Consider the following 12,402-nt stretch of genomic DNA (forward strand, 5'->3'; position numbering starts at 1 on the left):
TTTCCCTCAACCCTAGGCCAATGGAGAGAGAAAAATTGCCCCTCAAGTAGACTATTGTTGGACTTCAGATGCTCAATTAGGATAGGGCTGCAAAGGACCCTGGGGGTCCTCTAGTCCAGCCCCTTCTCCCGTAGGACACCTTATACCCTGTCAGTCCAGGCTCTTCTTAAAACTCTCCAATGATGGATGGATCACCCAAAACGTCCGGTGGCCAGCTGTTCCACTGGTGAATTGTCCTCACTGGTAAGAAGTTTCTCCTCCATTCCAGGTTGTTTCTCTCCTTGATGAGTTTCCATTCGTTGTTTCTTGTCTTGCGCTCAATAAATATTGATTTATCTTTCACTAGCTGGATCCTCGTGCTTCGCTACAAAACTATGTGGTCGGGCTTAGTTTTGGTGGAGGAAAATAAGGGGTGGGGGAAATCTGCCTATCAGCATGCCTCGGTATTCATCTGGCTAGCGTCCAGTGTGTGAGTTGAGGGCTGTTTGGAAACTGAAATAGTATTTACTGTAAGCAAGGAGACAGCAAGGAGCCTGGGCGTGGCTTAGCTCAACTGTTCTGTACTAAAACTGCTTGGTGCTGCTCTGAACGTGAAACTCCTCTCCTCTGCTTGCATTTTGCATTTGCAGCAGATTTCTTTTCAGGTGGGGAGGATGAATAGAACTGAGCATCAGAGCATCTTAATAATAATAATATTAATAATAATATAGGAAATACTAATGCTTTGATGGTCATTTCGAGAAATCCTTTCTTAGTGAGCCCCTAGAAGCCAAGAGGAACATACAGGCCCAATTTCAAGTTCGTAGGTTTGACAGTTCTGGAGATTTTGTGATGATGCGTGAGGGGCATTTCGCTTTGATAGATAGATAGATTTAATTTAATTCTCAGGGGTGGCTTTAGAAAACATCTGCTGGGTCAGTTGTTATTTTCTTCTCGGTTCAGAGAGAAGGACAGGAGGGCCATCAGCCTTCAGCCTAGTGGACGTCAGGCCAGCAATGCGCATCCACTCCGGGGGTTTGATGGGAGACGCAACTCAACATCTGGAAGGCTGCCGATCGTTAATCCTTTCCAATCCTTCTCCCCAATTCCCCACAATTCCAAGGCCCTTCCATGCTTTCGAAAACTAAAGGGGCAGCAAGTCGCATGGCCAGGAGGCAGGCAAAACAGCCTGCAAAATGATTAAAAATGAAAGAATCGCAGGTTCTCTTAGATGCTTCTGCAGGGCGGGGGTTTCCAAACATGCCGTGGTACGTTCTTAACGTGGTTTCGTGGAACTCCATGACACGATGCTTGTTTGACACATGTCAAGTCCTACTTTATAATCCCTGGCATTTCCCACCCTGTGAATGTCAGCGAGGTAGGAAATCCCCTTTCTCCGTATCCGCCGTTCCCCGAAAGCTCATCTTTTTCAGACGGATGAGGCAGTCCTGGCTAAAACAGAACAGCCACCTAGAACTGCTTCAGAAATTGTCGGTCTCTTTTGCCATCGGTCCAAGCGACAGTGTAAGAGTTCCAATTTGTCCCCACTGTCGTTTTCCTGCTTATTTACAATGCATTAAAAGAAAAAACAACTTTGAAAATGTGTACAGTAGAATGGGAAGTCTCTGTCTGTCTGTCTCACTCTCTCTCTCTCTCTCTCTGTTTCTCTTTTTGTCTCACTCACTCTCTCTTTGTCTCTCTCTCTCTGTGTCTGACTGTCTCCGTCTCTTTCTGTCTCTCTGTCTTCCTGTCTCTGTCTCTTTCTGTCTCTGTGTCTCTCTCTCTCTCTGTGTCTCCATTTTTCTCTGTGTGTTTGTCTCTCTTTTTGTCTCACTCTCTGTCTCTCTCTCTGTGTCTCCCTGTCTCTGTATTTCTGTCTGTCTGTCTCTCTCTCTTTTGAGATGTTGAATGATTGCGCGTGAACAAACCAGCATGGAGGATGGTCTCCTAATAGGACAGAGATACTCCTTTCCAGTTTGCAACACACCGACGAGTAAATTCTCCTTTGGTTGGCTTCTGCTGTTCACTTTTCTTTGCCTAAGTCCCATTTTTTATAACTTTGTGGACTGGAATAATGTTTCGGTGAGAAGCTCCACCAAGAATTCCTACCGCAGTTCCTGCAGTGTTGAACAACAGGACTTGCTGGACTGCTGTTGTAACATTCAGAGTAACAGAGTCGGAAGGGACCTTGTAGATCATCTAGTCCAACCCCGAGCCCAAGCAGGAGACCCTACACCATTTCTGACAAATGGCAGTCCAATCTCTTCTTGAAAGTCTCAAGCGATGGCGCTCCCACAACTTCCGAGGGCAACTTCTGTTCCATGGGTTGATGGTTCTCCCTGTCAGAAAATTTCTTCTCCTTATTTCCAGGTTGAATCTCTCCTTGGTCAGTTTCCATCCATTGTTCCTTGTCTGGCCTTCAGGGGCCTTGGAGAATAGCTTGACCCCCTTCCTCCTCTCTGGGGCAGCCCCTCAAATATTGGATCACTGCTCTCCTGTCTCCCCTGGTCCTTCTCTTCCCTAGACTAGCCAGGCCCAGTTCCTGTAACATCCAAAGAGATGTAGGTAAGAAAAAAGATCTTGTTTTAAGGGAGGGAGGGATCTGTGTATCTCCAAGCTGAGTGGTGTTTCAAGTCCATTAATTGATCATTAAGTGCCTAAATTGTTCCAAGCCTCTCCCACTAAATCACTTTTGTCCGTGTTTTTATTCCCACTGGATATTCCTCATGCTTACTGTGCTGGAAAGAAAAACAGTGACTGAAATATGATGTCTCACTTCAGAAAACATATTAAGTAGGTGGATTTTCTGACTTGGCTGATTAAAGTCTGCTTCCTTTCCTGGTTTTTTGCTTGTCTTAAGAAGTCTTGCTGTGTGTCTGAAACTTCCTATCCCATCCGGCTACAAAGGGATTGATTGTCCAACGTCGTAAAAACAATCCAAGCCCTATTTGCATTTTGATGCGGACAGTTGAAGGACGTTCTTTGTTTCCGGGGGGGGAGGGGGGGAATTTTAGAGAGAGAGAATCCTTGAAAAGGGAGACTAGGATCTACGTTCCATTTCACATTATCCGCCACTGGGGATCTCAGCACGAGCCCCCCTCCCCAATTCAAGGGTTAAGGAGGGATGGACTTTCCGTGCGTTTCCGTCTGTTGGAACAGGCCTAGGCAAACCACCTCTGAAAGGAGAAGAAGGCTTAAGCTGTGCGGGACCGATCAATGCAGGAGGTGAACATCTCTTTATATACAATTATCCAGTAAGGAAAAACGGGCTTTCCAGGTTGGTATCGCTTCGCTGGCTTCTGCCTTGCAGCCACTGGAGGAAAAGGCCTCGCCATGCAAACTGTTGTAGTTCGCCAGCAGCTGGCGCGGATGGCAGAGGAATCGGACAGTGAGGATGAAAGAGGACCAGTCAGGGAGTCTGGGGAGGACTCGGACGAGGGTCCTGAGTCCGATGCAGGGATGGGTCCAGGACCATCTGGTAGTTGGGGGCTGACTCTGGAGCCTCTGGCGTCTGGCGGCAGTGAAGCAGAGGAACGAGGGGAGCCTGTTCCCAGGGCTGCTAGAAGGAAAGAGCAGCTGAAGTAGCAGAGGGAGACTCGGGAGTAAGGCTGGGAGGTGATTGCCGCTCCCATCAGGGATAAAAGCCAGCCCTCGGGGATGTGCTCTTTGCAGGAAGCAAAGAAGTTCATTAGATTCTGATTCTTCATCGCAGCCCTGGGACTCTGATTTGTCTTTGCTAGAACTACTTTTGGTTTATCTTCTAATTAAGCAGACGTCTGTTTCTTGGCAGCCTTTCACAACCCTGAATTGTCTTATCTCAGACAATTGTGTTTCATGAGTTTTTGGCTGGGTATGCAAATAATTCCCAGCGTTGCATTAAAAAAAGGTTTGATTTTACACACGGCGTGTTTTTTTCTTAATTTGAACAAAGCCTGGGTCAGAACACAAAACATCCAGTTCTCCGGTTTTTCTTGGAGTCGATGCGATCATCGCCCAAGGTCGTGCACTACGATGGAGGCTGCAGAATCTCTCTGGAAACTCAAGTGCTCAAGGCCTTTCCTGGAAGGAGACGCCTTCGTTTGCAAAACTCAGTGGTGGGATGGAGTCTCTCGTCTTGCCTTTGCCTTCAGGGATGGAGAAACAGCGGGTGGCTTCTTCTGATGGTCCGAAGATGAGATGTTTGACGAGATCGGAGGGCCAGGAAAGGAACGTGTGGCGGTTGGGTGTTTTCTTATCAGGGGGAGGGTTGTCTTCAGCCGCGTCCGTCCGTCTCTCCATCCTTATTCATGACATGCTAGAAAAAGTTGGAGGGAGAGGGAGAAAGTTACACGGAGTTAATCCTTGAAACCCGCCAGCTGTCAGCGTTCCAATGAAACTCCCCATTTCCATTCAGCACTCAGAAACAAAGCATTAGGGTTCCAGCGATTGCCCTAATTGAATCATGCACCTCAAGCCAAGCTTCAAAAGCTTTCTCTCCTCCCTCCCCTGCTTATGGCAACTCAAAAACAAGCATAGGAATGCTTTACGAGTTGACACCAAGTCCATCCAAGTAAGAATTTATTAAAGAAGTCACATTGGCACATCTGGGGAAGCCCAAATCTGACAGTTCTGGGTTGTCCCTTCCCCAAGAGAAATTCAAAGATCCATCCCCTGCACTAGTGGTGGTGTGTTTCAAAAAAAAAAAAATCCTACCGGTTAGGAGGTTGCTGTTTTTTTTAGCTGTGCTGTTTTTTTAGCTCAGCTGAGCCACGGCGATCTGTTCTGCTGCGCAAATCAGCTAAGCTAATAAACAGCAGAATATAGGAAAGGTGAGAGGTCAGAGCAGGGGGCGGGTGGGCAGGGTTAGTCAAAATTAATCCCTACCAGTTCTCCAAACCAGTCAAAATGTTCTGGTCAAAACTGGCTGAATACCACCACTGCCCTGCACCCACCATCCCCATCACATGGCCCAATCAACAATTGTCCCAACTGGAGACATTCCTCCAGACCAGTGGTGGCTAACCTTTTTGGGCTCCTGTGCCAAAAATTGTATGCGCGCTTGCATGCTCGTGTGCCAGCACCCAGAAGGCAATGCATCCCACCCCACGTCCCCTACGCATGCGCACACAATCCCCACCCCTGCCCGCCCCCTTACCTGCACTGCACCTCACAGCTGATTTTTGGCCAGTTTGAGGCCTTTTCGGCCTCCCAAAGGTTTGAGGAAGGCTTCTGCAGGCTTCTACAAGCTTTGTGGGCCGAAATCCAGCCCCGTTTCGTCACCTGTTTTTCTGAAAATACCAGAAGTGACGAAACCGGGCTAGATTTTGGCCTACAAAGCTTGTAGAAGCCTGCAGAAGCCTTCCTCAAGCCTTTGGGAGGCCGAAAAAGGCCTCAAACTGGCCGAAAATCAGCCGTGAGGCACGCACATGCGCAGTGAGGTATGTCTGCCTGCAGCTCGCGTGCCAGCACAAATGGCTCTGCATGCCACTGTAGCACGCATGCCATAGGTTCACCATCACAGCTCCAGACACTCGTCTCCAGGTGCAGGGAAGCATTTATACTCCTTGCAAACAGCTGGTCATTTGCATCCTGTGAGAGAGTCATTGAGGCCACTTGGAGGTTTATCTGTGAGGATCACCTTGGAACTGCGGAAAGGACCCTGTTGTAGACCGGAGACAGATGACGTCCTTAGCGGTTCCAAGAAGGCTCCACCCCCATTTGCACCACTCAGGTGACCCCGAGGACACAGGGAAACCTCCAAGTGGCCTCAATGACTCTCTGAAAGGATACAAATGACCAGCTTGGTCTGCAAGGAGTATAAATCCTTCTATTCCCCAGCATCTGGCCAAGAGCTGAAGAAGCTTCTTACAGGAGAAGTGAAACATCTTCAAAGCAAAACAAGGAAGTCCAGTTGCCTCTTGAAAAAAAAGCACCTTGGGGATTTAGGCACAGGAAACCAAACAATATCTTCAACAGGAAGATATTAACTTTGCAGTAAAGACAAGAGGTGACTGGCTGCTGCCGGTTTGCACCGGTTGAAGCAACCCGGTAGTTAAGATTCTGCGTAGTTTGGCGAACCGGCAAATCCCACCCCGGCTGGCCCCAGCTCATTTTTCAGGCTGTTTTGGGGGCCAAAACAGGGGTGAAAATGACCCCAAAATGGCTGAAAAACAGGCCAAAAAATTGGGCAGGGGCGGGTCCAGCCAATGGTGGGATTAGCCCCAACCGGCTGAATCCTACCTCTGCCTTTGAGGCAATTGGCTGGGAGGCGGGGCTGGGTGCGATGAGTGACGTCACCCACCCAGTCACATGACCAACCAGCCATGCCTACCCAGCCAGAGAACCGGTGGTTAAGTTATTCAAATCCCACCCTTGAGCAAAGCTAGATCTTTGATATTTTATTTTGCAAGTCAGGCAAAAGCTGCCTTGAGGTCCTACCGCAGATTAACCAACCAAAGGCATTCTTGGTCATTAGCCTAGGGTACAAGATTGTAAACGTTGAAAAGCAACAACGATACTCAAACTTAAGAGGTGGTTTAATTAAAAACAGCAAAACACAAAAATTAAAACTGATGGCGTTATTTTTTTTTAAAAAAAGCAATAAAAATCCATTAAAAAGAGGTGAATTTTAATTAAAAACAAATTCCAAACCTTGTTTCCTGATCTTCTGAAGGAAGGGCAGTCCTGTTTGGGAAATTAGACAAAGTATTGATAGATGTTATGAAATGCATTTATTTTATTTTTTTTAAAATACCACAATCACCAAGGGCTGCCCCAGATATTTTGAGCCCTCTAGAAAAGAAATTAATTGCCTCACACATAGACCTCCTTTGAAATGGCAAGTTATTTGGACACGAGGCTGAAAACAGTTTATATAATTACATAAAATAATATAGAGAATACATAAGAATTGGTAGTTGGTGGTGGCCTTGTTGACGGAACTACAGAGTTAGCCTTCAGAAAGAAAATGCAAGTGTATTTCCCACAGAGAAGTCAACTCCTGAATCTCGCAAAGGGAACACTCTTTAGTTGCGTTGTGAAATCCACAAAAGATGTTGCTTGATTCAAAACAGAAGGATGGGGAAAATCCAGATTTTGAATTAAGCGCAAGGGGACATTAGCTGTGGGGTCTCTGAGGATCCCTGAGCTGGGTGGTTTTCTTGCAGACATTTCATGACCAAGCTAGGTGACATCAACGTGCACTAATGATGTTACCTAATAGGTTTACATTCTGGGTGGACTTCAATTCCCAGAATTCCCCACCAGCACTAGAAGACCTCCAAGAACCCTTCCAACTGTGCTATGCTATGCTATGCTATGCTGTTGTCTATTCTATTCTATTCTATTCTATTCTATTCTATTCTATTCTATTCTATTCTATTCTGTAATTCTATTCCATTCCATTCCTTATTCTATCCTATCCTATCCTATTCCTTATTCTATTCCATTCTATTCTATTCTGTAATTCTATTCCATTCCATTCCTTATTCTATTCTATTCTATTCTATTCTATTCCCTATTCTATTCCCTATTCTATTTTACTCTATTCCATTCCATTCCATTCCTTATTCTATTCTGTAATTCTATTCCATTCCATTCCTTATTCTATCCTATCCTATCGTATTCCTTATTCTATTCTATTCCATTCCATTCCATTTTATTCCTTATTCTATTCTATTCTATTCTATTCTATTCTATTCTATTCTATTCTATTCCTTATACTATTCTATTCCATTCCATTCCATTCCATTCTATTCCATTCCATTCCAAAGTGACAATAAAGTTATTCTATTCTATTCTATTCTATTCTATTCTATTCTATTCTATTCTATTCTATTCTATTCTATTCCATCCCATCCCATCCCATCCCATCCCATCCCATCCCATTCCTTATTCTATTCTTATTGTATTCTGTAATTCTATTCCATTCCATTCCTTATCCTATCCTATCCTATCCTATCTGCAAACAGCCTCTGGGAGTGGAAAAGGGATTCCTGCCTCCCTCAAATTTCCCAGCTCTCCCGCAACCCTCCCTGGCATGAGGAAACAGGATGGCGTTGGCCAAAAGGAATCGGGGAAGCTCACCTGTCTCTCTCGGCCACGTCCTGTTTCACTCCTTCTGCCCTGGAAGGAAAGGAGGCCATGGGCAGATGAAACGACCCCTTCCCAAATGGCCCCCGCTCCCACGAATCCAGGGGACACCCCTCTTTCCCCCCCATCCTGCCTCACCCGAAGGAGACATACCGCTCTTTCCTGGCCTGGTTTCGCTCCTCTTCGAACCTACAACCAAAGGCAGGGAGAAGGTTAGGGGTTCTGTCAGAGTTTGCAGGGATCCAGCCAGAGCACAAGTAAATAATTACTTCCTTTATGGAAGTAACTTCTTTGGGTACAGTAATATAAAGCATGATGCATGTATACAATACCCATGCAGCTCCTGCAATGTGGTAGCAAGGATAAGAAACAGAAGCACAGAACAACTAGAACCCAGAAGGCGGAATCTATAATCCGAGGACAAACTAACTCTTATATACAGACCTCTACTCACTCTTAAATCCACTCCCCTACTTACAATAGTATTCCCAATTGCTTCCAGGCTTCAAATTTGGGGCCTGGACAATCTGGAACTGTACCACCTGCGGTCCATTCTGAGACACAAAATTGTTCTGCTATAACATCTTGCCTATTGATGACTTCTTCAGGTTCAATCACAATAATACACAGGCAAACAACCGATACAAACTCCGTGTAAACCGCTTTAAACTCGATTGCAGAAAATATGACTTCGGCCACAGAGCGGTCAATGCCTGGAACGCCCCACCCGATTCAACTGTTACAGCCTCAACCCCTCCGAGCTTCAACCTCAAACTGTCTACTGTGGACCTCACCCCATTCCCAAGAGGTCCTTAAAGGCGGCGTGCATAAATGCACCAGCGTGCCTACCATCCCTGTCTTACTGTCTCCATTTATCTGTATTTACTCCCTTGTTCTTGTTTGTTTTCATACGTATACTTGCTCTCTTGTACATGTCTGACAAACCAATAAAAATAATAATAATAAAATAGACCAGTTAAGCTTAAACCATGACCATACTCTGAGCCTTCTCCCATGGCTCACAACATATCCTGTTTTTTAGTCACCAAACAGTTCCCATTAGCTGGCTTATGCACTTACAGGTTCCCTGCTGGGTATGGGAAAAACCAGCTTTCCGATAAACGAGCGCGTTTACTGCGGGGTCACCAACCTTTTGGACCTCAGGGACCACCAAGGTCATAATTTTAAATCCCACGGACCACGAATATGAATTTTGACTGACGGGGGCTTGCTGACGTCAGAGGGAAAGTCGGTCCCGTGTTCCAGAGCTGCAGGCATCACAGGACTGGCCCTTTGGTCACCCCGGAGCAGCTACTACACCTGGGTGCACTGGCCTGGAGGAGCTGCTCCAGGATTGACCAAAGGGCCAATCCGGCGACTACTGCAGCTCCGAAATATGGGACCGACTTTCCCATCGACGTCAGCAAGCCATCCTGGGGAGGATTTCCCTTCCTTGTCGCTCCAGCTTGTGTGGTTCTACTCAAGGTAAGGTTTGCACTTGGCCGAAGGGTGGGGGCCAACGGGTGGGCAGGCCATGTGGGCAGCGCAGCCTTGTGTTCCCACGCAGCCTAGATTAATTGCTTTGGGGGGGGGGGACATTTCTCTGCAGACCACCCAAAATTTCTCACGGACCACCAGTGGGTTAGGGTTAACTCAAGTCAATCAATCAATCAATCAATCAATCAAATAAACGTTTATTGCCAATGCACAACATGTGTACAATGAAACTGGAAACACCCTGGAACCACTCCAATGAAGAAGGGCAGCCTTTCTTATTTTAATTACTGTAGGTAATTCTTTCACAGGGGCAAGAATGGCACGGTGGCCTAGAGATGGAGCTATCACCTCACAATCAAGAGGCTGTGAGTTCAATCCTAGGCAGAGGCAGATATTTCTCTCTCTGGACCCACTGAGAATATATCTGCTGAATAAAACTCCGCATTGGCAACAGGAAGGGCAGCCAGTAAACTAGCTAGCTCCATTCAGTTGCCTAGACTCCACCCCGCAAGGGATTATGGGGCCATTAAATGATGAAGACGATGTAATTATTTCACAGTGTTGTGGTTCTGAGGGCCTCAAAATTACAACAACACTTACTGCAGGATGCAATCTGGAATCTGGACGTGCTCCATGGGAATCGTATGAGCTAGTTCCTCCAAGGTGTGAACATACTGGATTTTGCTGATGAATTTCACACTGGAAAGAGAAAAGAGAGGCTTAGCTTTAGCTTCTTTCTACAGGAAGTGCCTGAACTCGCAACCCCTCGTTGAACAACAGTTCGAAGTTGCAACGGCCTTGGAAAACATGACCTAAGGTTCATCCTCAAGAGTTACAACGGTCACACGACCCCGGAACTCACCGGATCGCAATCTGAGCACTTGGACCCTAGCTTGTGTTTACAAGGGTTGCGGGGGTCTTATAGATACGCAATCGCCATTTGTGATAGGAATTTGTGGCGGGAATTGGGTAGAATGGCGCTGGAAGGGACCTTGGAGGTTGTCATGCCCCTGGTGGAGACTGACTCTGAAGGGGAGGGGGAACAGTCAACAGGGAGTGGAGGTCTGGCTCCGGTGGTCGTGGAGGAGGCTGGGGAAGGGCAGAGGCTGGCTGGGCAGTCGGAGGAAGACCCAGGCCCATCCCCTATCCATCCTAGGGCATGCAGGGAGTAGTGGATAAGGGAGAGACGTGGTCTACCAGGAGGAGAGGGCCCTGATCCCCTTCATGGGCTGCAGCTGTGACAACTGAATAAGAGGACGGACATGCGTATGGGAGAGTGCTGGAAACAAAGCATGGAAATATCTCTAGTTTATAGTTCCTCTCTTGAGGAAGTCCTTCCCAGTGCGTCCTTCCCAGTGTGTGTTATCTGTGGACATCCTCCAGCCCTTATCTCGCCTGGTTTGTGTTGCTTTTTTTCCTTCTTCTTGTAACTGTTTGTGTGGGAGTTTTTCTGGTTTCCGTCAAGAATATTCGGAGCTTGGAAGCAAAGTGAAGGAATAAAAGGGGCTTCACCTGTTTTCTGTGACTGTGTTTGTTTTGTATCCCACCCTGGGTCATCACAGAGGTCTTCTAGTCCAGCCCCCTGCTCAAGCAGGAGAATATATCCCATCTCAGATAAGTGGCTATCCAGTCTCTTCTTAAAAACCTCCTACTGGTTAACTGTCCACCCTGTTAAGAAGTTTCTCCTTAATTCCACGTTGCTCCTGTCCTCGATTAGTTTCCACCCATTGTTTCTTGTCCTGCCTTCTGGTGCTTTGGAGAATTAATTGACCCCTCCTCTTCTTTGGGGCAGCCCCTCAAATAGTTTAGTTTACTTTATTGTCATTGCACCTCGGACAACGAAATCAAACACCCTCTTCAGTGCACATCACGACCATGAAAATGAACACAAACACACATCCTTCACCCTTCACACATTGAACCGGAAACCTCCGACACCACACCAACACTGCACTATACAGCAGAATTCAACAGAGCTCCTGCCCTGGGATAGAAGCTGTTTTTCAGCCTATTTGTCCTTGTTTTTATTATTATCCCGTACCGTCTGCCCGATGGTCATAGTTCAAAAAAAGGGTTCTCAGGACGAGATGGATCTTTGAGGGTGTTTTGAGCTATCTTAAGGCAGCGGGAGCTATAAAGCTCAACTAGAATATTGCTATCATCTCACCCCTAAATCCTCTTCTCTCTAGACTAGCCAAACCCAAATCCTGCAGCTGTTCTTTGTATATTTTAGTCTCCAGACCTTCAGTCCTCTTAGTTGCTCTTCTCTGTACTTTTTCCAAACATTTTTGTAACATGGTGACCAAAATCGGTTGCAATATTCCAGGTGTGGCCTTAACTAGGGTTTGGAGTAGAGCGGGGGTGGGAGGTAACATGACAGCAGTCTTCCAACTCCGCCTTGGCGACAGGAAGGGCATCCAGCCAGTAATCACTCAGCTCCATTTAGTTGCCCAGACTCCACCCCGCAAAGGATTGTGTGGGGCCGTTCAAAGAGGATGAAGACGCTCGGTTTCCCTCCAGCTTTTTCATTCCTTTACCTGATGAACGGCCGGGATATTGCCAGCACCGTCCGAATGAACCAGGAAGGGTGAACAATTATTAGCGCTTTCAGGTTTTTCCGTAACCTGCAAAAAAAAAAAAATGGAGGCGATGCAGTTTGGAGGGTGGGGAATAAAAAACTAGGTTACACCTCAGTCAGATAACAATCCTGCGCCACTATGAATCTTAAAAGAGAGCCAGGTTGGTTAAGGCACCGAGCTATAAAATGTTATTAAATTCAATTTTCACGTGGCCCAGATTTTCCCCCTTTTTTCTGTTGTTATTTTTTCCATTATTATTTTTTTTTAAACCACTTGG

At 46.5% G+C, this 12,402-nt stretch overlaps 1 protein-coding gene across 3 annotated transcripts in view; it reads right to left on the minus strand.

The window, feature by feature from the left end:
• Positions 1–2,346: 2,346 nt before the first annotated feature.
• ATCAY (ATCAY kinesin light chain interacting caytaxin) overlaps positions 2,347–12,402 on the minus strand; it is a 33,848-nt gene continuing 23,792 nt past the window's right edge. For 2 of the 3 annotated variants that reach the window (XM_087922560.1, XM_087922559.1), the window contains 5 exons: positions 12,084–12,170; positions 10,147–10,245; positions 8,203–8,238; positions 8,044–8,082; positions 6,591–6,642 (listed from right to left, as the gene is read on the minus strand). In XM_087922560.1, coding sequence (XP_087778686.1) covers positions 6,591–6,642; positions 8,044–8,082; positions 8,203–8,238; positions 10,147–10,245; positions 12,084–12,170 — 313 coding nt within the window. Of the gene's footprint in view, positions 4,274–6,590; positions 6,643–8,043; positions 8,083–8,202; positions 8,239–10,146; positions 10,246–12,083; positions 12,171–12,402 lie in introns of those variants that run through there. The other variant, XM_026722458.2, reaches the window with a different exon arrangement.

The sequence above is a fragment of the Pseudonaja textilis genome, chromosome 1 (assembly GCF_049901715.1).
Source record: "Pseudonaja textilis isolate UNSWEBS1 chromosome 1, rPseTex1.2, whole genome shotgun sequence".
NCBI lineage: Eukaryota > Metazoa > Chordata > Lepidosauria > Squamata > Elapidae > Pseudonaja > Pseudonaja textilis.